General features: G+C 41.8%; 1 protein-coding gene across 1 annotated transcript; it reads right to left on the bottom strand.

Moving 5' to 3' along the window:
• On the bottom strand, positions 1 to 25,235 carry ranbp2 (RAN binding protein 2). The gene is made up of 30 exons (XM_061722922.1): positions 25,049 to 25,235; positions 22,575 to 22,642; positions 22,365 to 22,476; positions 21,532 to 21,684; positions 21,113 to 21,343; positions 20,820 to 20,962; positions 20,167 to 20,362; positions 19,218 to 19,358; positions 18,622 to 18,781; positions 18,350 to 18,531; positions 17,898 to 18,088; positions 17,419 to 17,542; positions 15,578 to 15,739; positions 15,331 to 15,468; positions 14,252 to 14,383; positions 12,308 to 12,535; positions 12,111 to 12,194; positions 11,834 to 11,975; positions 11,642 to 11,736; positions 6,912 to 11,553; positions 5,826 to 5,903; positions 4,447 to 4,623; positions 4,183 to 4,263; positions 3,829 to 4,004; positions 2,992 to 3,634; positions 2,606 to 2,695; positions 2,358 to 2,512; positions 2,004 to 2,277; positions 1,511 to 1,866; positions 1 to 1,169 (listed from the first exon to the last, which is right to left on the bottom strand). Exons 1-30 carry the CDS (start codon positions 25,118 to 25,120, stop codon positions 864 to 866), a joined length of 9,732 nt encoding a protein of 3,243 aa, XP_061578906.1. The 5' UTR covers positions 25,121 to 25,235; the 3' UTR covers positions 1 to 863.
• Positions 25,236 to 26,961: the final 1,726 nt, after the last annotated feature.

Genomic DNA, 26,961 nt, shown 5'->3' with positions numbered 1-26,961 from the left:
CAGATTATGAATGACTTAGCCACTGTCACCATATTTAATATGAATAAGGCCTAGGACAGATGTTTCCATACATTTTCTCACATATGACAAGTATCTTAAAATCCAAAAACACCACATTACTTGTAAATCAACTTTATTTCTTAATTACCGGCATATTCTGGTACATTAAGCACCATTTGAATTTCAATGTGATAATCTATACATGTAATGCATCTCCTTTGTAAAATTCTAGCCAGATGTGTCATCTGGCCAGTCTCCAGCCAAAGGGCAACACAGTGAGAAGACTTCAGTTCACGTGGACAAGTTTGATGTCCGATAACCTGAACCAGGAAAGAAAAGGAGTGCGCTCCAGTAAAAAGTAACCAGAGAAAACACGAAGGCCATCGTTACGAACCAGCAGGTGCATTCAGATAACAAGCTAGCCTTTAAACTACATTTAAGACTCCCTCACAAAGAGAAAGACAGAATGGGACTGAAGAGGATTGGTACATTCAAAGTAGGAACAAGCATGACAAAACAACAAACGTTAAAAATAAGTCCATGTACAATTTATACACACAAAATAAACATGAGAAAATGACGGATGATTAAGAAGCAAGTGCAAAAGAGCAAAGATACATAGCATTTGCTCTAAAGACCTCTTACTTTTAATAACTAAACTGTATTCCCAAATGCAACTACTTAGTAGGACACTAAAATGGTTTCCAATTCCACCCTACTGGGGAGAAGTGTCAGTGGGCCTGAAGTCCTCTAATCTGAGCCTTGTGATGAAGGGTTCAGTTTTAGGAGGAGCGTGTGCACTGCACAGGGAAAAACAGCTATCCACAGTCTTTGTTGACCTTAACATCAATTAAATCAAAAAGCTACAACTGTCCACAGTCCGTGACAAGCAGCTTCTTTGCGGGAGCGCCTCCTTTTGTGCCCAGCTCTCCCATCTGCAGCACAACGTCCATGCCATCCCGAATCCAACCAAAAGCCACGTGTTTGAAGTCCAGGTGCTCAGCTTTCTTCAGGGTAATGAAGAACTGAGAATTGTTGGTGTCACGCCCCCGGTTAGCCATCGACAGGATCCCCGGGCCTGTGTGCCGAACGTCAAAGTTCTCATCCTCAAACATGTTGCCGTAGATGGACTTTCCACCTGAGCCATCGCTCTTGGTGATGTCACCACCCTGAAACGCCAAAGGGATACATGTAAGCATACTGCATGGATATCATCAACATGTCTTCCCTTCTACCAGATACTAAACAGATATAAAAAAAGCAAAATTCAAACAATACTTTGGCATGACTTGCACTGATTGCACAGTTGTTTTATCTGCATTTCAAAACATTATTTAAAGGGGACCTATTATGGCATCTAATACCTATTTTAAACAGGCCTTGAATGTCTTAAAAACAAGCTTTTGATTGTTTTTTCTACATAAATAAGCATACTCGGCCAAGTGTTTATCATTATTTTCGGTTTCCGCCACAAATTTTCATTCCGGTGCATCACTAATAATTTCCTCACCTGACACATGAAGTCTGGTATGACCCTGTGGAAGATGGAGTTCTTCAGCCCAAAGCCTCTCTCACCGGTGCAGAGAGCCCTGAAGTTCTCTGCAGTCTTGGGAACAATGTGGGAGAAAAGCTCTATGGTGACGGTGCCCAGAGGCTGGCCATCAGCAGAAATGTGGAGGAACACCCGTGGGTTGGTCTCCCTGGAGTGTTCCTGGACTCTGGACATCTGTGGCGATAAGACGCACAAAGGGTCGTCGCTACTTAGGCCACTGCGACTCTGACACTCGCAGAAAATCTTCTTGAAGGATTCTGCTATCTCAGCGGTTTTGAACCTCGCCGCCAGCTGTTCCACTTCTCCGTCACCATCTGGAAGAAAATCCCCCAAAATATACAGTATGTTCAGTTTAATTTGTTAATCCAAGACAGAAGTCAGCTGGATCAGTTATACATTCAGTCAAAGCAGCTCGGTTGTGATTGTGAGCCGACTGAGTCAGTGTTAGTACCTGAGTAGTCCGTGGCAGTCCAGACCAGCGCGTTAGCCGAGGAATTCATGGGTTTGAGATCCATTAACTGTGTGATAGTGTGGTTGGCACAAACCCTCAGCACCTGCTCCCTCCTCATCAGGATTCGGTAGAAATGTTTGTTTGGGTGGAAGAGGATCTTAATGTCTCCGATGCCTCGCTCCTTCCACTGGCCCAGGTCCCGGTCCCAGCGGTAGAGCTTGGTACGCTCCTTAAACAGGATTTCCTCATCCTCCTCGCCAGACTTTGTTTCCACCTAAGAGCCACACAACATCTGAGGATGAAGTGCAGGTCTTTATTTTTAATGACTGAATGGCAAAAATGTAATCCGGTTACCTCAGGCAGCGACACTATGGGTTCAAAGTGAATGTCCACATTGTTAAGATTGTCCTCTTCATCACTTCGCTCCTCCTCCGCGTTGCTTTTGGGTTCAGAGGACACAGCACCCCCAAACACCATGGCTCCAGCATTTGCCCATGAGAAATTGGAGTCTGTGTGAAAGAAAAATACGAGGAAATTGTGTTTGAAAACATGTAAACACAAAACATTAAGAACTGATTGAAAACGGGAATGTTAAAGCCAACCTTGTTTTCCAAATGCATATTCGTCTGTGTTCTTGGCCAAGTCAGCAAAAGAAAAGTCTCCGACCGACTTAAATCCAAAAGACGATAAGTCTAGAGGAAGAGGCAAATTATTAAATGCAGTTTTCTCTCTACATCTTTAACGTCATGATGTGTAATAATCCATCAATTATTCTCTGCCTTTCCCTCCCACAACTTTAAAAAAGTAGGATACAATAATCCCAAAATTGACTGTCAATCGGGAAGTTTAGGTGATCAACAATGATTAACTTGTATAAAAAAGTTAAAAGCTCAGGCGGGGGGAAAAAAAAAAAAAAACAATCCAGGTGTGCTGCCAAAATACAATGTTATATTTCTGTAGTGAAGAAGAGGCTGATGAAGTTTATTACCCTGGGCAGCTTTTGCAGTAGTCGACTCTTCAGCATCAGCCGCTGTGCTGGTCACAGGCTCCGGGCTCTTCTTGGTTGACAGGTCAATAGGAGCACTGATGCTGGGAGTTTCACTCCGAGTCTCTGTCGGATGATCTGAAGTCTGAGTATCCGCTGTAGACGTGCTGGATACGACCTCTACACCGCTGGATACGACCACTGCACTGCTGGAAACGACCACTGCACCACTGGATACGACCTCTGCACCACTGGATACGACCTCTGCACCACTGGATACGGTCACTGCACCGCTGGAAACAGCTTCTGCACCGCTGGAAACTTCCTCTGCACTGCTGGATACGACACCTGAACTGCTGGAAACAGCTTCTGCACTGCTGGAATCGGCCCCTGCACCGCTGGAAACTGCCTCTGCACTGCTGGATACAACCCCTGCACTGCTGGATACAACCCCTGCACTGCTGGAAACGGCTTCTGCACCGCTGGAAACGGCTTCTGCACCGCTGGAAACGGGCCCTGCACCGCTGGATACGGGCCCTGCACTGCTGGATACGGCCTCTGCAATGCTGGATGGACCTGCGGCTGTGTCTTCTGGCATCTCTGCTGGAGTACTCAAGTCCTCCTCAGCTCTGTTTAACTGGGCAACCTGAAATTAAAGTCATTTTATTGATCCGTACCACACTCATACCAGTAATAGTCATATACTGGTACAAGTGACAACAGGTCTGCAAGATGAAATGTTTCAAATAAACATGAAGATGCTGCCTGTTACTAGATAGTCTTTTTACATGATTTTAAATGTACAAATTCAGCGACATTTGTTAGAGCCGTATCCATTACCAAGTCATGCTGAACTTTGCGGACTTCTGTCTCAAAGTCTTCCGGCTTGTCGTGGTCCGGGTCGCTGTCTGTGGTGCTCAAGCCGCAGAAGAATGTAGGCGGAAGCTGGAGGCTCTTTGCCTTTTCCTCTTCTTCCGGCGTTGCCTTCTTCTCCCACACCACCTGGCAGTCTGGCTCTGAACGCAGCACAACATTTTACTGTGAGACGCTGACTCACATGCAAAGCTGCATTGCTGATTAATGTAGTCCAATTTCTACTGTGGACCAACTCGGGATGAAAATGTGTAACATGATCAGAGCAAATCTCATCAAAAGACTATTAATATAAACAGATACAGGGTTTGAAAAACTTACCATCACCACAGGCTGCAGCTTCAGGAGGATCGGGGTAAAGCTTTCCATTCAAGGCTTTCACAGCTGACTCGTAATCCTCGTCTGAAAATTCAAAATAAATTAATTGATTATTTCCCCATATATTAGAAAAAAAGAAAAGGGCAAATATGCAATAAGACTTAAAATATTTATTCCTAAGTTTTGAGGGGCACAGACTGAATATCTGCAATACAACAAAAATCTAATTTCCACAGAAGCAGCGGTACATCCGTCCTTTGCTCTCACCATCAGTTTCATCGTCGCTCACGTATCCTGGTTCATTTTTGTAGCAGAAGAAAGTGAGCGGCAGCAGGAGTCTCTTGGCTAAAGCAGCTTGTTCAGCAGTAGGCTCTCTGATATACACAATCTCCACCTCAGAGTCGTCATCACACCCTGAATCACCTCCTGCTGCTTGAGGTGACCCTATGACAGAAATATGCAGAAGTAGTAAACAATATCAGGTCATGCTGGAGAGGGGCCGTTTAGAGGGGATGAATCAAGTTGATTTTAATTATTATTACTTCAGCAAACAAGTGTTAGGTACACCCACACGAGGAAAACATCATGCATGGCACAATGAATGGTATGCATGCAATTTGACGCCAACATTCTTCATAGTCTCTCTTTTTGTGACCTCTTTCATATTGCAGTGCTATATTCCCAACACTAAGTGGTGTAAAATAATACCCAAGCGTCACCTCGAATTAGCCTTTTGCTGATATGCAGAGAAGTCGAAACAGGCAGCATTACATTTCATTCTGTTGCTTAACACCCTGCACTAAAAATGGCACATGTGACATTTGTAGTCCAGTTAGAAGGAACAACCTCTGCTCTCTCCACACCTCACAGAAGACAGCTACTTGTAATGAAGTGCTTGGTTCATTTCAAAACTCTAGTTTCAGTCATGAACTGGCTAGGATGACAAAAAATATCAATTTCCAGCATAATCATTCCCCCTCAGGATTCATGTCCCCCCCCCCTATGCATCATAAGGCAAAAAAAAAACGTGTGCATGGAGTATAGCGTTAGATCAACTTAAAAGAAGAGTTTTCCAATCCCCACTGCACCAGACAAGTGGGTCAAGTTGTGCCAGAAACTGTCAGGAGTCTACTTAACAGAGGTCTGCCGTTAGGCAGGGATAGAAGACGTACACTTAACTAGTATTAGTCTTCAGGCAAAATCCACCTGACAGGTCCATTTGTTTATATGTGGTAACTGAAAAGTGCACCATGAAAATACCAAGTGAAAAACTTGACAAATGTAATACTGATTCATAACCGTTTTCAAAAACAGCTTTTTATAAGTCCACAGATGAAACTAAGTGAATGCATTACACACCTTTCCCTATTGACCCTGACGAATTTTGCAGCGACATAATAAAAAATCTTTAGTAATTTTGTGAGCATATTTGTGTGCAAGTTACTCAAGTCGTATGACACAAGTGCAGGTTTATTATCACTACACTTCTAACAATAAAAACGGAACTTTAAAACACTACACATGCAAGACATTAGCTCTGCTGCTTTTCCACTCCGTGCATCCGGGTTATAGGTTTTCTAGTAGTAGTAGGGGTCAGCCAGGTGACAGCTGAGAGGTGTTAACACACACTGCAGTAATCAGAGTACCTGGGGGTTCAAATTGGGTGGTGGGTGTGCTGGTCCAAAAAGCCATTGGGTTATCTTTGAAAAGCCTAAAGTCCAGCCCTGAAGGATAATGGGTTGTTGGGCGAAGAGAAACTAATTGTGAGGGTGGTGTTATTAGAAAAACAAATACCAAAAAATTTAAATGTGAAAATCCTATAACTGTGTGATGAATTATAGGATTTCATTAAAGGAGACCTATTATGAAAAACACGTTCTCTTGCTTTAACATATCTAAAGTGGTCTCCCCTCAGCCTGCCAACTCAGAAAAGGAGGAAAGCAACCAAATTCTGCAGTGTCTGTACAGCCGCCCGGATGAGCCATCCAGTGTGATGTGGCTTCTACGAGCCGTTCAGATTCTGCTCCCTTTCGTTACGTAACGACGGGAGCGATTTACATAGGTTGTCCTCCGATGCGTGAAACCACGCCCACAACTAACTCCGCCGGCCGGAGCTCCGCCATCTTTTCGTAGCGGTGTATCGTGATGGCCTCTGTTTGAGCTAGACATGCTCTTCAGATGTGGTCGCCACTTTTCCTCTGTGCTCAGTGCGATGCTTTGTGCCCTCCCCTGCTACACATCATTCAGGCAGCCAATCAGCACAGAGCCTCATTATCATAGCCCCGCCCACTCAGAATCCCTCATAGATAATGAGGTTAGAGACTGGGATGATAAAGACATGGCTCAGAGGCTGAATTTCTAATTTATTTAGCAAAAAAAATAAATCATAAGCTTGTTTTTAAGACATTCAAGAGCTGTTTAAAATAGTTATTAGATGCCATAATAGGTCCCCTTTAAATTAAAAACAGTTTGAGTAAATACGCTGGGTGTACAAGTTAAGTGCAAGATATTAAATTCAGAATATTCTATATACTTTTTTGTAGTTAGATGCACATATATGAAAAAAAAAAAAAAAAAAAAAAAAGAAGCCAAAAACAGGGAGAGCTAATAACAGTTTGTCGTATTAAAAAAAGCGATGGATTGATGCCGGTGTAGACAAGGAAAAATGAGATGGAGATAGAACAAGACATAATCTGAACAGTATATTTCACAAAAGGACCTTTTGTTTTTACCTGTGTGCATATTGAATGCAGGAGTGGCAGGTGACGCCTTGGGAGCAGATCCAGAATCTTTGGCCTTCAAATCAGATGCAGTTGTCAGAGTTTCTGACTGCGATTTAGGCGAGCCAAAAATCTTTTGAAGCGCATCTGTCCCAAAGACAAACTTGGGGGGAGACATCACAGTCTTGGTGGGATTGACTGGACTCTGAGATTCAGCTGCACATGGCCTGCTCTCAGGAGAAGGCTCGGTACGTTCCCTTGTCGTTTCTTCCAGAACAGCAATAGCTGCTATGCCGCAGACGGGGGCTGGAGAACTTGCAGCTCCAGATGCTCCACCATCCTGTGATGTAGCAAGTCGAGGTGTCACCGGAGTCATAAGCTCTTGTTTTTCTTGTGTAGTCTTGGCATCTTCAAAGGCCTGTTTAAATGCATTTGCAGTGTCCTGCAGCTTGAATCTTACAGCCAGCTGCTCAATCTTTCCCTCTCCATCTTCAGCAAAGTCCATAGCACTCCAGACCCAAGCCTTCTCTGCACCCTTCATAGGTTCCAGGCTCATGGCTGCAGTGATACAGTGGTTGGCACAGATCTTAAGTACCTGGTCTCTCCTCATTATCAGCCTTACTCGTTTGGTGTCATAATTCTGCAAGATCTTGAGGTCTCCAATACCCCTCTCCTTCCACTGTCCCAAGTCCCTGTCGTAGCGGTACAGTTTGGCTCTGTGACTGAAGACCACCTGTTCATTTTCCTCTCCTGTAGAAATATCCACCAAATCAGGCAATGGAACAACAGGCTCAAAGTACTGGCCATCCCTCTCCTCATCCTGAGTTGTGTCCTGCTCGTCATCGGTGCCGACTGAGGCTCTGCTTTGGTTGAGCTTAGCAGGAGACTTGGAGGGACTGATTCCAGGCTGGAAGCTGAAGTTGAATCCACCAGTGGACTCCCCAAAGCGGAAGAGGTTCTTCCTCAGGGGGCTGCTGGCGAGTGGCGAAGCATAGACAGATGAGTCAACTGTATCATCTAAAGCTTCTTCTCTCAGGTCGTAGTTATCCCACTCCAAGGTAGGGCCGGTGGTTTCCCCGTGAGGCTTGATTACAAAGCTTGAAATATCACCAGGAGTTGTACTGTCTGCCTGGGGCTCATCATCTTTGATCTTTGTTTTCTCATCTGTCAAAAAGGATTTCAGGTCTTTCAAACCAGACTTCATTTCCTCTGCTTTCTGAATGAGGTGTGCTGTTCTCCCTGTATCGACCAGCTTGTGGGGGGTTTGTAAGGGGATATCTAAGAGAAGTCTCTGGCATGCTTCAAACTTCTCCTTGAACTCTTCAGCAAGCTCTGTGGTTTTAAATTTGACAGCCAACTGCTCCAGTTTAGCATCTCCTTCAGAGAAATCATTGGCCATCCACATCCATGCTTTGTCTGAGCCTGCCAGTGGCTTAAGGTTCATGGTGGTGGTGATCCAGTGGTTAGCACAAACCTTCAGGACCTGCTCTCTTCTCATGAGCACCCTTAGCCGACCGTTGGCACTGTTTTTGAGGAATTTGAGCATTCCCACACCACGCTCTTTCCACTGACTGGTGCTGGGGTCAAACCTGTACAGTTTGGCACGCTGAGAATACAGAACCTGTTCATCCTCCTCCCCTGTTACAACGTCCACCTTGTCAGGCATCTGGATAACCGGTTCAAACTGGATATCATCATTTTCCTCTGTTTTATACATGCCGTCATCCTCTTGTTCCTTTGAGGCTTGTGTCTTGGTGGGTGTCTGGAGGGATGAGAACACCTGTTCACCAGCCCGAGAGAAACCTTTGAAGTCAGGATTTTTCTGACCAAACTGGAAGTCTTCTCCAGATGTATTTGCCAAGTCGGCAAAACTGAACATGTCTTTCCCATCAAATAATGGATTTTGTTCTTGTTCTATTTGGCCGTCTGAAGGGTTAGACACATTTTCCTTCTCCTTGTGTTTGTCAGCTATGTTTTTAAGAAAACTGGAAGCTGGCCCTGATGGTGTTTGGCTGTCAGATGAGGCCAAATCCTTCGCGGGCTCTTGAATGCCAAACTTAAAGCCGCCAGCTGGAATGGGCATTGAAAAAGAGAACCCTGAAGAACTAGTAGTAGTACTTGTACTAGTACTAGTAGATACAGACTTAGGAGTTTCAAACTTGAAAGAGTCAGCTGTGGTTTTATCCTTGCTTTGACCAAACTGGAACGGGCTGCCACTTCCAAATGGTATAGTGAATCCAGTTCCGGCAGGCTGGTCTGAAGAACCTTTAGCTCCAAAGCTAAAACTGAAGGTCGAGGCTGAGGAAGAAGAGCTGCTTGTGTTTTTAGCGTTCGGATTGGGAGTCTGACATGATACACATTTATTGGAAGATGGATCATTTCTCACCAGACAAACATCACAATCCCATTGTCCCTCCTTCTTGCCAAACATAGCTGCTAAAGAAGGATTATCGTTGGGGGTAGAGCAGGAAACGCATTTGGCTGCTGACGCATCATTTCTCACCAAGCATGCATTGCAGTCCCACTGGCCATCTTTCTTGGCAAACCTGGCCCCGAATGGTAAATTAGATGCAACTGGATCCCCACCTTTTGGTTTTGTAGTTGGGTTTGGGCTGTTACAAGCTGCACATTTATCAGCAGAGGACTCATTCCTCACTTCACATACACCACAGTCCCACTGGCCATCTTTCTTGGCAAACCTGGCCCCAAATCCTGATGCAGCTGGTAAATGTGATGCGACTGAATCCCCAACTTTTGGTTTTGTAGTTGGGTTTGGGCTGTTACAAGCTGCACATTTATCAGCAGAGGATTCATTTCTCACTTCACATACACCACAGTCCCACTGTCCTGGTTTCTTTCCAAACTGTGCACTTAAAGAGCCAATGCCAGAGACAGAGGGCGCTGATGCTGGCACATCTGCTGTTAGCGTGGGTTGTGCTGCGACAGTTTTGGCTGCAGTTTTTAAAGCTTTGCAAGAAACACAACTGTCCGCAGAAGCCTCGTTCTTTGCAGAGCACTTGTTACAGTCCCACTGCTCTGGGTCTGGCTTTTTGGCAACCTGAGATCCAAAGCCAAAACTAAATGAACTAGCTCCTGTGTCAGCGGGTGTAGAGGAACTGGTGCCAAATGTAAATGAAGAGGGGATTGTGGCTCCAAAACCACCAAATCCAGTAAATGTAGAGCCAGAACTACTTGATTTTGATGAATCTGTACCAAATTTGAAAGAAAAGGGACTGGCTTTGGTTTCACCAACAGCCTGAATTTCTGGTTTTGATGCAGACTGGGGATTGGGCTGTTGACAGGCTGCACACCGCACATCCGTGGGCTTATTTCGTACACAGCACATGCTGCACTCCCATTCCCCTTCTTTAAGTGCAAATTTGGCTGCCAGTGATGATGAATCTTTTGAGCTTTCCTCTTTCTTCTCTTGTGGATTTTGCTTTTCTGGGAACTTGAGTGATATCTTTTGGGCTTCTTCAAACTTGGCTTTAAAAAGAGAAGCCTCATCCACCGTTTTGAAGCGGATGGCTAGTTGCTCTGTCTTAGGTTCTTCATCTGCATAGTCAACGGCGTTCCACACCCAGGATTTGTCAGAACCTGCATTTGGTTTGAGGAGCATTTCAGCAGTTATGTAGTGGTTTGCACAGATCTTTAGAACTTGTTCCCTTCTCATCAGGAGGCGGACCTTCCCTTTAGCGTTGTGTTTAAGGATTTTAACATTGCCAATTCCACGTTCTTTCCACTCTTTTGCCTCCGTGTCAAACCTATACAACTTTGCCCTGTTGCAAAACATTTCCTCCTCTTCTTCCTCACCCGTTTTCACATCCACTTTATCAGGAAGAGGTACAATGGGCTCAAAGTGAGGCCCATCTTCATCCTCTTCTGCATGTGTGCTATCATTGTCACTCTCCATTGCTCTTCCATCCTCGGCTGTGGATATGGCAGCACCAAACTTGGTATCGTCGCCAAATTTAAAGGGTTGCTCCACCTTCCCAAAAAGACTTTCACTGGTTGAGTTCGGTGCAGGATCAACAAACGAGAAGCTCGTAATATTTTTATTGCCAAAGGTAAAGATGCCTGGTTGGCTGGGGGGTTGCTCCTGGGCCGGGGGCTTCTCTGAAACACTGTCTGCTTTGGGAGGAATGTCTGCTGTGAGTAGACTAAGCAAACTTTCACCGTGCTTGGATTGGGAAGCTGAGAAAGTAAAGTCTCCGTCATTGGATTTAAAGTTGGAGTTAAATTTAAAAGCATTTGAAGGTGTTGATTGGGCAACCGCCCCAGCACCAAAACTCGGTACTCTGGGGACTTCAGCAGGAGCCTGCTGGCTGAAGGACAGCTTCCCAAAGTCCACAGGCTTTCCCTCAATGCTCTTTGGAGGTTGGACAGGAACTACAGATGGCTTGGTGAAGTAGCCTGGTTCAGGCAGGGGGGGGTTGGTGGTCTGTTGAGGAACACTCTGGCCATAATACTCTTCACTGTATGGTGAAAGGAGACTAGTAGCGGGGGACTCAAAGCGAAGAGGGGCACCGAATCCTTGTTCTTGAGGAGGGTAGATACAGGGTGGGGCTGTCTGCAGTGGAGGGGTGTGAGTGGGCTGCTGGTAAGAATACACATGTGGCTGGGGCGGCATACGGTTCACGCCATACATTGGGCCCTGTGTGAACAAAGAATGAAAAGCAAATATTACTCCACATAGTCTGTGCAAGTATTCAACTGTAAACCAAAATTAAAATGACAATCACCTTGGTGGGGGTTACATTTGCTGCAGGACGCAGGAGATACTGAGAGTTATAAGCTGGAGACTGGTTGTAGTACAGAGAGGGACCTGTGGTAGCTACTTCAGAAAGAAGAAAAAACAATTTTCATTAATAAATACCAATAATGGGGGAATAAAAATGCATTTCATGAGGGTTAGATCTGTATGGCACATTTACCCGTTAGGGGGGCTCCCTGGTAGGGCTGAACCGGGGTAAAAGGTTCCTGCAGACCCTCTGGCCTGAAGCTTTCCCCAAACATCCTATGATGAGGAGAGCCTGCATTCGCTGAGGCGTTGTGTTTCAGATCATGAACCTCATTCTGCAGATTAGGTTCAATGAATAAATAAGGAAACAGTTTCTTAAAGACACTCTGTGTCAAACATAATGGTGAATTGAGAAAGTTGCACAAAAAAAACAAAAAACTTTTTTCTAAGATGATTGAACACAAACTAACCTTGAGGGCTTCAACTTGCTGACACAACATCTGGAGGAGGCTTTTTTGGTCCTCAACCCAGTGAGGTGGTGTCTTTGGAGAAATCTGAAAAACAGGTGGAAAGAATTATTCAATCTGTGATGAACACAATTAACAATATGATAAACACAAAAAAAGCTTACATTTCTTATTGACAATAACCAATAATTTGCACTTGCCAGTCTTTTAGAAGGAGAGACGATGCTCTTGTTGGGAGAGGGAGTAGAAAACTTAATGTGTGATAAGGCTGGACTGGTCACTGTGGGGAGAGCGGGGCTGGAGTGAGCCAGACCTCTTGGATGGTCCACCTCATTGTCGTCCTCCTCATCCATGTCTTGCACATTCTCCCCCAGCTGCTGGTTTACGTCATTCAGGAGATCCACAATTTCCTCCATGGGCACTGGTAGCTGGGAAACCAAAAGAAGAAAATGGGTATAAAAGCACCAGAGTTCAAACAGAGAGGAGAGGAGACACTCCAGAAATTTCCTGCTTCTAAATTCAGATAAAACAGAGGTTATCATTCTTGGTCCAGAGCATCTTAGGAAGGGATTAGATGGTGTTGCGATGGCTTCCAGTGCAACTGTGAGAAATCTTGGTGTTATTTTCGATCAGGATTTGTCGTTTAAACCATATGTCAATCAGGTTTGTAAAATAGCCTTTTTCCATCTCCGTAATATTGCAAAGATTAGGAAAATCCTCTCACAGAGTGATGCAGAAAAACTAGTTCATGCGTTTGTATCTTCTAGACTAGATTACTGTAATGTGTTGTTAGCAGGATGTCCAAGTAATTTGCTGAATAGGCTCCAGCTGATCCAAAATGCAGCAGCACGAGTACTGACAGGAATTAGCAGGAGAGACCACGTCTCTCCAGTGTTAGCGTCGCTCCATTGGTTACCCGTAAAATTCAGAATCCAGTTTAAAATTCTATTACTTGCATATAAAGCCCAAAACGGCTTAGCTCCGCATTATTTGCAAGACCTGATAGTGCCTTATGTTCCTGTCAGAGCTCTCCGTTCTCAGAGTGCAGGTTTACTCGTAGTTCCTAGAGTATCTAAATGTAGATTTGGAGGGCGGGCGTTCTGCTATCAGGCACCATTACTTTGGAACCAACTTCCAATCTGGGTTAAGGAGGCTGACACCACCTCCACCTTTAAAACTAAACTTAAAACCTTTCTGTTTAGTAAAGCCTATAGTTAGTGTTTAGTAAACCTCTAGCTGGTGTTGGTAAATCTCTAGGTAGTGTAAACTTTAGTGTGTCAGAGTCGCTCCTGTAGTTTCTTGTGCTGGCCCCCCCTTCTCCTCCCTTTTCTCTCTTTTGTCCATGTTGCAGCATCCTTTGCCGGACACCGGAACCTGCAGGTGGTCGTGGGTGGCTTGTAGCTTGCATTACGGAGCACAAGTCTTTCCCTGACCCTGCACCCCAACCTGGGACTTGCTGATTGGGCCGGAGCTTCGGGAGCTGTGTGCTGGCCTGCGGTCCCCACCCCTGGTCATCCCGTTGCTGGCCCCCCCTTCTCCTCCCTTTTCTCTCTTTTGTCCTGCAGGTGGCCGTGGGTGGCTTGTAGCTTGCATTACGGAGCACAAGTCTTTTCCTGACCCTGCACCCCAACTTGGGACTTGCTGATTGGGCCGGAGCTTCGGGAGCTGTGTGCTGGCCTGCGGTCCCCACCCCCGGTCATCCCGTTGCTGCTTCCACCTGCCTGCTGTGCTGTTGCCGTCCCTGACCCACCAGTCTGGCCCTCGGCAGGAGGGTCCCCCCTGATGAGCCTGGTCCTGCTCAAGGTTTCTTCCCTCCTAAAGGGGAGTTTTTCCTTGCCACTGTTTGGCTTAAGGTTTTTCTCCCACTAGGGGAGTTTTTTTACCTGCCATTGTTTATGTAATATCTGCTCGGGGGTCATGTTCTGGGTATGGGTCTCTGTAAAGCGTCTAGAGACAACTCTGTTGTATTAGACGCTATATAAATAAAATTGAATTGAATTGAATTGAACTTCCCACAATGTGCCATTAATCCAACTTCAATTGGGGGAGGGGGAAAAAAAAAAAAAAAAAAAAAATCCAACTTCAATTGAAAATATTTAGAAATGTTTATTTCGGTCATGTGAAGGTTTAAAATTGGGACTTACCTTATCAATGTCTTCGGCATTGGCATTGTAGATCTTTAACAGATAGGTCCTGAACTTCCTCAAAAATGTGATACACCTGTCTTGGGTCTCCTCAACCCCATTGCTGGCCTCCTCTGACAGCCGCTGATAGATCTGCAACAGAATCACCATACGTTGTATTAAACATGGGGAAAACAAATAAGAAAAAAAAACAGAGATGCAGAGGGTGGTCCAGGTGAAAGTTAATCGTGAATATTATTTCTATTAAAAACTGTCATCTTTGTGAGCCAGCAAAATATAGGACTTCCATATATATATATATATATATATATATATATATATTTATTAGGGCTGGGCGATATATCGATATATTTTTAAACACGATATGGTACGAGACAATATCGTTTATATCGATTTAAAAAAAAACCTACATTGTATTAATTGCACAGTGTATTTTACTTTAATTGTTATGCAGGAAAGGGATATTTGTTTTATTTTATTCAAGAAGCCTTTTTATTCTATAAATGCAGGCAGTTTATTTTTATTTCATTTGTTTTATACATTTTGATATTGTGCAGACCTCTGTTAACAAAGGTACCTGTGTGACATTTGGCACGAGGCTTTGTATTAAAACTGACTGTTTTTTTAAGGGTTTGCCTCAGAAAAAAATGAAGCCAACAGAGATGCTATGCTATAATGCTTTGGGGGAAACCCCAATTAAGGCACAGAAAAAAATATCGAGATATATATAGAGTATCGCCATTTAGCTAGAAAATATCGAGATATGACTTTTGGTCCATATCGCCCAGCCCTAATAAATATATATATAGACCATAATCATATATGTCATACTATAGAAAAAGAGCACAAGTACTTTGTAGAACCTGGACAATAAATACCTTTATTTTAACCTCCTCTGGTCTAAAAGTAACTGATGAAAATTTGAGTTTGTAATTGCTACAGTCAGATACAGTGAAGAACCAAAACAAAGACAGTCCTGCCTAACACACCAAGAGTCCTTACAGTGTTTCAATAAAAGCCAGAACAAACAGGAAGTAATTCCAGTTTCTATTAACAGTCGTGTGTCAGTAAGTATTTACCTGTGCTAAATGCCAGCTGGACGACATGTTATTGATGCTTTCCAAGGTGGCGATTGCCTCCTCTGTTTTGCCTTCAATGTCAAGGAGAACAGCATACACTATTTTAGCTTCCTCTTCATAACCTTTCACAGAAGAAATCTGGAAAAGAACACAAAATGCACATAAACACACTTAGTAAGAATTAAGACAGCACTTGAGATTTCTCAACATTTTTAGTTCAGAATGGAAATTTAAGAACAACATCAACCTGAATATCCTTGGAAGGAAAGTGCATGAAGAGGGGATCGAGGGGTTCTGGTATACTGCGTCTGTTTCTGATTTTCTCCAACAGAGGGAGAACAACTCTCCAGAAATGGACACTGCGGCCGATGTACTCCTTCTGGTCATAGTACGAGTTCACACCGTCTCCCTGTTGTTTAACAAACACCCGCAGATGTCAGAGAGAAGATGAGCCTTTCACATTAGCTTAATGCAGGAATGATCTGCAGTACTTGCAAAACACAAGCCATTTATTCAGTTGTTACAAGTCCTACCACAAAATAACACATGGTGAAGGAGGCAACAGATGGCCGTTTGGACATATTACAGTTACTTCTGTTCAGCAGCTGCACGACAACAAGGAACAGCTGTGAAAGCACAAGTGTCTGCACAGTGTATACCGATGTAGCTGCATACTTTTCAAGCTGGTTGTGCACCGTGTCTGAGATTAACTGAGTGGTAGCTTTATAAATGATATAGATACAGACACAAATCCCATTTTTGGGCCAATCCCAATACACCCCCTACTTTCTACCACTAGCCCTAAAAATGAGTAGGGCCCTTGTAATCTTCCCTAGGGATTGGGACACCACTTGCTACGTCACTGCGTGGTTTACGTTTGGGTACGTAAGCGACTGCATAGTTAGGTTTGCACATACGTCACACCATAATCAGGAAGCCGAGAACTAAAAGCGGTTTTAATTTCCGCTGTAGCGCTGTTAATATACCACTTTATTAAGTTTTAATGTTTTTTCCAGGCGTAAAAGTAACCGTTAAGATCCCCAACCTGGGCTCAGTTTATCCAAATAACGCCTGTTAAGAAATTTTCTCTGATGTTTTCGGGATGAGAACAGCCTGCCGGCTCGGGAGCTGATTTATGGTTCCGCGTTAAATCGACACGGACGCGTGTAACGCGGAACCATAAATCAGCCTTTATTCTGGAGAGATCTTCACAACAACGGGCAAGCAAGTGATTATGTACATTCACTGAGTGAATATTATGAAAGTAAAATATATAATTCTCGCTAGAAATGTAATCAAAATGCATTTTTATGCAGAAACTAACTCAAAATATTGATTTTATTCACTAAAAATTAGAAATGTCCACCATGTTTTTTGGTTTGATTCAGTCTGCGGTTGCCCCACATGGAGCTCTCCCCTACTGCTGCGTCAGCATGATTATTAATGCCATGTCTCTTTTGTTGCATCAACTTTGTCCTTTGCAGCAGCTCCAGGATTTTATCATTGCAGTTTTCTGACATCTCTTTTTCTGAATTTTTTGCATTTCTGAATGAGAGCTCTTATGGCTTGTGGCGCTCATTTGTGTCACAACTGTGAGACCATTTTTTGTCACGACAACCTCCAAACACAAGACACTTTAAAGCAGTGGTTTTCAACTGGTCAGGGTTTAGGACCAACATCAACCCTCACTGACTGTGACACCAATCCGCTGACATTTTCAATTTCAAGATGGTGCAGTTAAAATGTCAGATTGTTCAGAAATAACAATTTCATGCACAAACATGAAAGAAGCACAACCTTTCCCCTGAGGGAAAAAGAACTAGTCTGTCTGAATTATGTGTGGCGTTCCCTTCATGTGGCTTGAGCAGTAGTGTTCTGAAAGATTCTCAAAAAGAAGCCGAACTTAGTTATGAAAATTCAACTTTTTATCCCCGTCAGAAATAGTGATCAGGACAAGAGTCAAGCAAATGGTTGAGAATTGTTTTGTCTGCCATTCATGGAAACTCATTAAGCTTGAGTTAACAGTGTAGGTGGCAGCGTGTGTGTGTGTGTGTGTGTGTGTGTGTGTGTGTGTGTGTGTGTGTGTACCGTTTGACTGAGACACTGAGCCCAGTGGATGGCCAGCGCTGGTTGAAGCCCATGTTTCTCTCTGGCCCTCAGGGTGTTCAGTCCGTGCTGCACAATCATACGCAGCTTTGCTGACGTGCCTGGACTGCAAGAGGACAAACGGACACATTTGAATATTAATTACAGTAAAACAAACACATTTTTTTCTGTTTTGTGAAAGTAAATTAATGATGTGGGAATGATTAAGTAAAACTGGGTGGAAACTGAAGACCCTAAGTTTATTCTTACAATTTTCTTAGTTATTTCTGGAAAAGTGTCACGATTTATGCAGGTGCAGGTTTAGTTCCCTGGTAACAAGTATGGAAACTGGAGAACAGCTAGCAGATTATGGCTTTTCAATAACTTTGATTGGGGATTAAGAATAATGCAAGTGGCATTGTAAAGTTTTTCATTTATAACGTACTGTATTTTACAAGGACCTGGGCAGTTTAGATACTCACACTGCTCGTTTGTGAATGAGGCTGTAGATGGCATCCCACCACTCCCTCTGTCGGTCAGTGCTCAAGAGGAGCAGCAGAGGAAGAGGGAGGCAGCGAGGCTCAAAGAGCTGCTGCTGGTTCATGAGGCCGCTGATCTTCGCTCTTTCCTGAAGCTGACAGTTGCTGCAGAACACCACACCATATAAAAACACCTGGACACAAAACCAAACATAACAGAATGTTTTATCAACAAGAGAAACATCAAATTAGATACACGAATAAGTGTAAGAATAATAAGTGCTGGTGGAGGTCTACTGAATACAGTTTAAGGACACCTTCACCCATCATGACTTGGCTGATTGTCATTTAACAGACATTAGTACAGCTCCTGTTTTTGAATCACCTTGGGAATTTTAGTAGTTGTAAATTTATAAGAAAGGCCTGTCAAATCAGTTTCCATGATTCTATCTTACCTCCAGATCCAGCAGGCAGATCGACTCTGGTGCATTGGTGTCCACCTTTGAGGTTTCCAGTGTAAGCCTAGGAAATAGCTGTTTCAGCCAGTCACGCAAAGGAGGCCTTTGACTCAGAAGAGTCCACTGTAGCCCCAACCAACTCAGATGTTGCAAATCACCCATGTGCAACAGGATCGACCCTACAAAAGGATGCAGCAACGTTACTATCGCAGCGGACAGATACTACTTCCGGCTTCTTTATTACTTCAGAAAAAGTATTAGTTTTGTACCGGTGTCACATTTGGCCAGCTGAGAGAGCGCCGGAGCCATAGCGCTCACAGAGCGAATGTCATCGTTTGCTATAAAGGAGGACACAGTAGAGGCCTGTGGACCCCAGAGAAGCTCAAACAGAGAGTCCTGACCACTACGATTGCCAAATGCCTCCACCACCTACACACACACAAAAAAAAAGGGTCAGTTTCTACCAATCTAAAGAAAACATCAATTTATCAATAATGTTTATGAAATAGTTATGATAAAGTGTGGTTGCTTCCAACAATCTCCCCTTTACATGTTTATTTTTTTCACTACAGACCAAGTGCAACAGGAGTGTTTGACTGACTCAATGTTCACACAGCCTTCTAATCATATAAAATGTGATGCAATCTTATGTGCACAAATATGATGTATCTAACAAAAGCACACAGACCATTGTCGTCTGTTCACTTTGTCCAATGTTGTCAAACTGAATTGTGGGTCCCATGTGTAGTGGAGGGTGTGTTCATTCCGTCAAAAGTTACTGAATTTATAACTTTTGACACGTCAGAGCGAATGTCAGTGTCAATGTCATGTTTTCATTGAACTTAAACTGAACACAAGTACTAACCTCTCTGATTAAAGCGGATGGATCTGAACTCAGATTGAGCAACATGTGCCCAGCCTGACTCTGTCGGTCATTGGCTAATAACTCTAGAAGGTGTGGGGCTGATTGGTCTCTTTTGGTCATTTTTGCCTTTGGTCTGGGAACCTGGTGGAAGAACAAACAAAAAAAAAAAAACCCAGAACAAATCCAAGTTACTTTTCTTTCTTCCGAAGAAACATTAAAACACAGAATAAGTGAGGACTGAACAACTTGTTCAGGTAAGATTTTAAGAGTTTTAAAGTGAAAAAGACCACAGAACCATTAGGACCTAAGTTGTTAAAACTAATGCACAGTATGGAGAAGACTGGCCAAAACAAAATTGTTGTATAAAAAAGGCAGTTTAGTAAAATGAAAATGGCAACTTTTCAAATAAATAAAAACACAAATTAAAAATAAGAAAATGTAGTAACTCTTAGATACACAATTGCTTTGAAATGTACACAAGATATTAAATTAGAGAAAAATAACTGGCATGTATGCCTCATTTCGGGGACCTGAAATAATTTGTAATAAATACGGAGGACATCTGCGATTTTTTTTTTTTTTTTTTTTTTTTTTTTTTTAAATAGTAAATAAAACAGCGTTCAGGTGTTTGGAGCTTTACCAATTAACCAGGCAACACATATTTTTATTCTACTCAAACAACTATGTCATTGAGTTCAGAACTGAATCTCTTAAGAGCATGGGTCTCGAATTCCAGTGCTCGAGAGCGGTTGTCCTGCATGTTTTAGACATCTCCTTGCATCACCCCAAACACACCCCAACACAAATGACTGTTACTTGTTGCAGAATTTCGTGACAACCTAATCCAATAATTTAAATCGGGTGTTTTGATGCAAGAGAAACATGCAGGACCACAACCCCCAAGGACTGGAGTTAAAGATGCCTTGACAAAGTCAGCTGGTGTGAGTACCTGGTATGCGATTAGGTAGCACAGAGCAGCCAGGTCGACGACTGCCCTCCAGGTCTGTTGCCGATCCTGAGCAAACTTCAACAGCAGTGTGGCAGCATGGAGGTAGAGGTGTCCTTTCATCTCCACAAACACCTCACAAAGATCGTCTGCATGGCGACTGGCAGTGCTGCTCAGTGTCTGCATAGCTTGGTCAAAACTGAACAAAAAAAACAGAAAGTTAAAAAAAAAAAAAAGGGGGGTTCTACTGACAGCCACTAAAAAAAAAAACTTTAGAGAACCAACTTGTTGTCTCAGAAAACTCTTAATTCAGTTTTGCCTTCTGTGGACAATTCAAACAACTACCTGCAGCTGCTGAAATGTAGTTAAACATTTAACAACTGTATAATATGTCCTATACATATAATTATTCATATGTGAAGGACAAAGACTTTACTGTTATACATTTTCAATTAAGGTGAATTTGACCTCAGCAATACGGTTAACAAAATTTTAAACATGAGGAAAAACTGAATTATGATGTGCTTAATTCACATACAAAAAAAAAAAAAAAAAAAAGAAGAGGATAAACAGGTATAGATAGATTTTATTTTAAACATGAATTTTCTTAATTTCTAACATACGATAGTAAACCCAACTGTGTAAACCTGACTAACCCTCTGAATGCGTCGAGGCTTGGTTGAACAATGCTCTCACGGAGTGTGATTCTTAGTAGGTTGCAGTGTGCCAACAGCACTTCTCTCTGGAGACGTCTGGACATCTTCTCATTGCTTGAGACGCTGGGCTGAGCAAGATACTCCTGAAACAAAGATCATCCATTCTGAAGAACTGTTTTGTAGTCAGATTACAATAAATGATGAGAAATATGATCAAACATGACAGAAGTATACAGATACTTAATAAAATATGTTATAAACGGCTGTCTTATTAAATGAAAATCAATCATTACCTGCAGTGTCCGCACCACCACAGTGTACCAGTCCAGGCTGTGTCGTAGCAAGCCCCTTTTTTCTGCAGCCAGGCAATGCTTAACAGCCTCTTCTAGACGCCCGTCCTGGCAGAACAGCTGAACCAACTTCACATTCACATGGGCATCAGACGGCCGTGCTGTAAGCTCCACGTGGAGGAGGTCGAACAACTGGTTCCAGCCCTGCTGGCCCTGACGACTCAACATTTGCTCCTGTATGGAGAGGAACACATACACCAGGAGTCAGTGTGATATCCACTTTAAATTACTACGTACTTCCTTCTTGAACTGGACATAGCAAAATGACGTAATCGAAGTACGCATTAAACTGAACAGTTTTTAAGTTGATCAAGAGCGTGGAGAGAAGTGAGACTAAGAGTGTAAGTGAAGAGCACACTTACCTTCAGGTTAAAGACTGCTGGGTTGCCAGGCAAAAGCTTTGCAGCTTTCTCCACCCAAAATTCTGCTCTGCTGTCACATTCTGCCTTACCGACTAGTAACTCAGCTACCTTAAGTACCAAGTCTTTCTGTGCTGGGTTCAAGTCCACTGATCGCTGTATGGACACAAGAGTTAAAAAGTATTAGCCAAACAAGGAAATGTCAGCTTTGTTACAGAAAACAGACAATGGCCCAACTCAGTCATGTACTATAAAAAAAAAAAGCCAGCACAAATGTATAAAATCTTAGCTGAGTTTTAAAAAAATGCTGATTTTATACACAGGCAACAACCATTTCAAAGACCTTAAAAAAAAAAACAGATTTGATGGCTGGGTTTTATTATAAATGTATTTTTGTGATGGTGTCTCTAATCCAAATAAATGTTGTCAAGAGTGCCGCTACCAGAATTTGCGAGGCTGCTGGCTACAAGAAATCCTATCCAATATAAATAACATTATCTATTAGAGGATCTATTTAGAGATTAATAAATCCATGGATCATCTAATGGTAGGAAATATTAGCATCACTCTCCAACCATAGTCACATTTTAAAACCGAGAAGTTTACACTTACATCTGGTAATGAAAAATTACAGCCATGCCACAGAACAATGGAGAACGGTTCATAACATTATAATAAAAATCAAAACAGGTGAAAAAAGACGTGTGGCAGATTTTATGAATCAACACCATCTTCCATTTCAAATAATTGAAGCAAACCGTCTCGTGTATTTCAGGGAGATATTTGTCTTCCCTCCTTCTCTCCTATAAATCTTCCAAAAAACATATTTCCTCTACCTTGTAACATCCCACTGCCTTGTTGATGTCTCCCTCTCGTTCGTAAAGCTGCCCAAGAAATTTGTGTGCTTTGGGATCCCTCTCCTGCACTTTGAGATACTCCGATACATGCCTAGAAAGAGCATGAGATGTACAAGCTTACAGTTAATATAATGTAAAAGAAATGCAATAAAACGCTTGGTTAAACAACAGAGAGCCACACTTTCTTACCTTTTCGCAAGTTCATACTCTTTTGCTTCAAAATACAATTTCGCAAATAAAAATCCTTTGACTGGCTTCTGTAGGGAAAAACAAAAATACATAGGGGAGTGTTATCACACACAAGAAAATAAGCACTATTTTATTTGTTATTTTATTTATTTAACCAGGTCAGTCAATTGAGAACAGTTTCTCATTTACAATGACGACTTGGGCAAGAGGCAGCACAAAGAGTCAAACACATACAATCACAGTGAAACAAACAATCAAACACGATATATAAAAAAAAAACACACAACACATAAAAAATATGAATAAAAAAAATGTTAGAGCTGGTGCGGAAGAGTTACATATGCAATGATCACAGATGAATGTTGGGAGTGTATTTTTGAAAGAGGCGAATGGGATGAATGTGTGAAGTTTAAGTGTTTGCTGCAGATGATTCAAATCACTAGCAGCAGCGAACTGAAATGAATTATGACCAAAGGAGGTGCAGGCTTTTAGAATGAAAGGTTAATGTAACTGCTTGAACGTAGGTTCCGATTACTGATGTTGATATTAAGTAGTGAGCAAAGATATGCAGGGTTGCTTCCAGTGATGGTTTTGTAGATGAAGTGATACCAATGGATCAGTCTACGGGAATGAAGTGAAGGCCAGTTGACAGACACTTATGCTGTTATATCTTTTTTCCTGATAGGATTAGTACTACACAGCTCTGCAATGACAACAATTTGAATATTTACATTTCAATGGCAAGCAAGGTCTACGTTGTTACCAGGACTACAAAGACTCACATATTTTTACATCCATGGAAATGTGTAAAGCAGTGGGACTGAAAATCCTTATTTTAGCGATGTCAATAACCAAACTGGGTATGCACTGCAAAAACTCAAAATCTTAACAAGAATATTTGTCTTATTTCTAGTTAAAATGTCTTAATTTTTATTTAAAAAAAAATCTCATTACACTTAAAACAAGACTCGTCACTGGAAAAAACAACAATTTTTGCCTGTTTCAAGAAGACTTTCACTTAAAATAAGTAGAAAAATCTGACAGTGGAACAAGATTTTTTTGCTTGTAATAAGATAAATCTTGTCCCACTGGCAGATTTTTCTACTTATTTCAAGTGAAAATTTACTTGAAACAGGTGAAAATTGTCAAATAACAAGTTACTTTTCTGGCAATGACTCTTGTTTTAAGTGTAATGAGATTTTTTGACTAAAAATGAGACATTTTAACTAGAAATAAGACAAATATTCCTGGTAAGATTTTGAGTTTTTGCAGTGTGTTTATCAAAATCAGAAAGAAGTTTATTGCCAAGTAGTTTAACACACACAAGGAATTTGTTGTGGTGATTGGTGCAATACAAAACAACAAATAATATTAAAGAAAAAAAAATATACAACAAGTTGGTTCTCTAAAGTGCTGGAGTAATGGCCGTAGGAAACAAAAATGAAAATGAAAAAAAAAAAAAGGAAAGTTTGTTCAGTAATTAACATAACCTCTACTGCCCTTATTTTTAACAACTTGTGCTTATTATTTTACCTCTTTTCTTATCATTTTATTTCATTTATTTGTTATTTAAGCATACTCTTAAATCAGCAACTTGTGCTTTTTATTACTTTACCTTCTTTTCTCAATTTTATTTGTTATTTACTGTCTAATTATGTCTTGCTGCTTTTAATGTTTATGTAAAACACTTTGAATCACCTTGTGTTGAATTGTGCTATATACGGGACTGTCTCAGAAAATTAGAATTAGTTATAAAGTTCTTCTTTCTGTAATGCAATTTAAAAAACAAAAATGTCATACATTCTGGATTCATTACAAATCAACTGAAATATTGCAAGCCTTTTATTATTTTAATATTGCTGACTATGGTTCACAGTTTAAGATTCAGATTCCCAGAATATTCTAATTTTTTGAGATAGGATATTTGAGTTTTCTTAAACTGTAAGCCATGATAAAATGATAAGAGGTAAAATAATAATAAGCACAAATTGTTAAAAATAAGGGCAGTAGAGGTTACATTAATTACTGAACAAACTTTCCATTTTAATTTCCTACAATATTCTAATTTTCTGAGACAGTCCTGTAAATAAACTTGCCAAACGTCACACTAAAGTTTGGAGGGAAGTTACCAGCGACGTGTGTTTTCAATAATAAAGAGGAAAGTAGAGTTTCGCTTTTATTTAGGCACAAATGAGAGGTACAGCCAGCAGAACTAGTTTGGTGTTAGTTTCACGTGGTGGTAGTTTCTGTGAACAAGGACATGAGCAGCACCGGCTGCTGCTAGCTGCTAGCCGGGCAGGACCACGCCGGCTACACACACCACAACTGCTTATTAAACTCACTATACTTTCTCCCACTTGGAATAAAAACCGGCGCCGACTTTAGCCGTGTCCCAGCGGGGCTGTTTCTCCCCCCGGTATCACATGGACTGACATAACGGCAGCGCCGCTAGCGCTAGCCGCGGCTTAACTCACCTCTTTGAGGGACGGAGAGGAACTCTGCACCGAGGACACGTAGCGGTCCACTTCGGTCTTACTCCGCCGCATGGCTTCAAACGGAACGTGTTTCCAAGAAAAAAGTCCGACTATAATGCATAGAATATCACGAGTTCACAAAAAAAAGACTTTTTAATATGAGCTCCGTGATGTTAACTCCCCATGACGACAGTAGTGCGCAGACTCAGTACCGTCGAATGGCAGGTCACGTGGGCTGTGACGCGGCTTGAATTGAAGCTTCCAGCCAATAAGAGCGGACCATTGTATTTTGAAAGAGGGGTGGCACCCTGGGGCTCCATTTCGAGCAAGGAATGAACGTCAATGTTTCACAAATGCATTTATCATATCATTATAATACATTGTATATAATTTAAAAGCCAGTTAATATGGACATAGACATTTTATGTTTAGATTTATGTGTAGACTGAAGGAGCCAAAGAATGTTTTAATTATGGCCTTAATAGAGACGACACAGAGAGATACAAGGTTCTCCTCCTGTTTCTGGAAACACTGGAGGAAATGTTTGTATGTTTTTAACTAATTTGAATGGCACAAGGAAATGTTTGTATGTTTTTAACTAATTTGAATGGCACAAGTGAATCTCTTTCTCTTTGTTTTTAATGTCTGTCTTTGTATCTTGTTTTGTATTCTGGATTCAGTGTCTGCAAATAAAGTTTATATATAGGCTGTTAGAAGGAAAATGTGCTCATGTCAAGACGTCCTGCTTATGTCAAGACGTCCTTAGTTATTGTTAATCAACTATATTCAGTTTCTTCCCCCAAGCTGTTGCTCTGATGAACTCTCACAATTAATAGAGTCTCAGAGAAACCAATCACGTGCAATAACAATAACAATAATAACAGTAATTATAATAACACTATCACATGCTGTAAAAATGCACCTTCCAACAATAATCATGTCTGCCTCATTCTGCTGCACCTTTCACTTTTAAAAATTGTATATATGTTATTTTATTCAGAGCCGTCATCAGCATGTCTACCTCATACTGCTGCACATTTCAGTTTAAAAAAAAAAATTGTACACATGTTATTTTATTTTATTTTATTTAGAGCCGTCATTACCATGTCTACCTCATACTGCTGCACCTTTCAGTTTTTTAATTGTATATATGTTAATAAGTGCCACATTTGTTTATTTACTGTTTGCTATTTTTAAATCTGAGTACAGTGAGCGAAATAACCGGAGACAAATTCCTTGTCGGACAATGTTCAAACTTATATAATAAAGATGATTCTGATTCTGATTCTGATTTAACATTTCTTTATCTTGTGAATGTTAAACAACTATGTGTGTGACGATGCTGTGGTCCACACCACACCCACACCACACCTTTTTCTGATTGTACAACTGTAATTCTACACCATCTTTCTGTGTCTAATGAATAAACCCTGCTAGTTTATGGGCTAGTTGTAGTTTACAGCTAGTGTGCTACCCTTGCTGCAAGAAATAAGTTAAGCCTCTTTCTTCGGATCACTGAGTGTTTTCTCTCCAACATGGCAATTATTAACGCTTATCTCAAACCATCTGCATTGCCTTTATTTCAACTGTTTAAAGCTGTATTTTTCTTAAGAGAACAGGAAGTTGAGGCTACAATTCACACAGGTTCCCCAGAGTTGAGCTCTAAAGATTGTAAAAATGTTGTCTGGTCTGTTAGTCTTGATTTCAGCTGCCACATTGAGAGGGTGAGATCAGAATGTGTCATAAACCACATGAAACCACAGGCTCATCCAGACTTACAGTTCAGTTCAGACCAGTGGTGGTGTAATGTTGTGGGGGATATTTTCTTGGCACACTTTGGCACCTTAGTACCTACTAGTTTATGGTAACAGCCGAGTATCGTTTCAACAGTTATTTTTACTGCCCATGTCCAT

The sequence above is a fragment of the Cololabis saira genome, chromosome 6, assembly GCF_033807715.1.
Source record: "Cololabis saira isolate AMF1-May2022 chromosome 6, fColSai1.1, whole genome shotgun sequence".
Classification (NCBI taxonomy): domain Eukaryota; kingdom Metazoa; phylum Chordata; class Actinopteri; order Beloniformes; family Belonidae; genus Cololabis; species Cololabis saira.
Note: the sequence above shows the minus strand (reverse complement) of the source record. Positions and strands in the feature narration are given on the sequence as shown.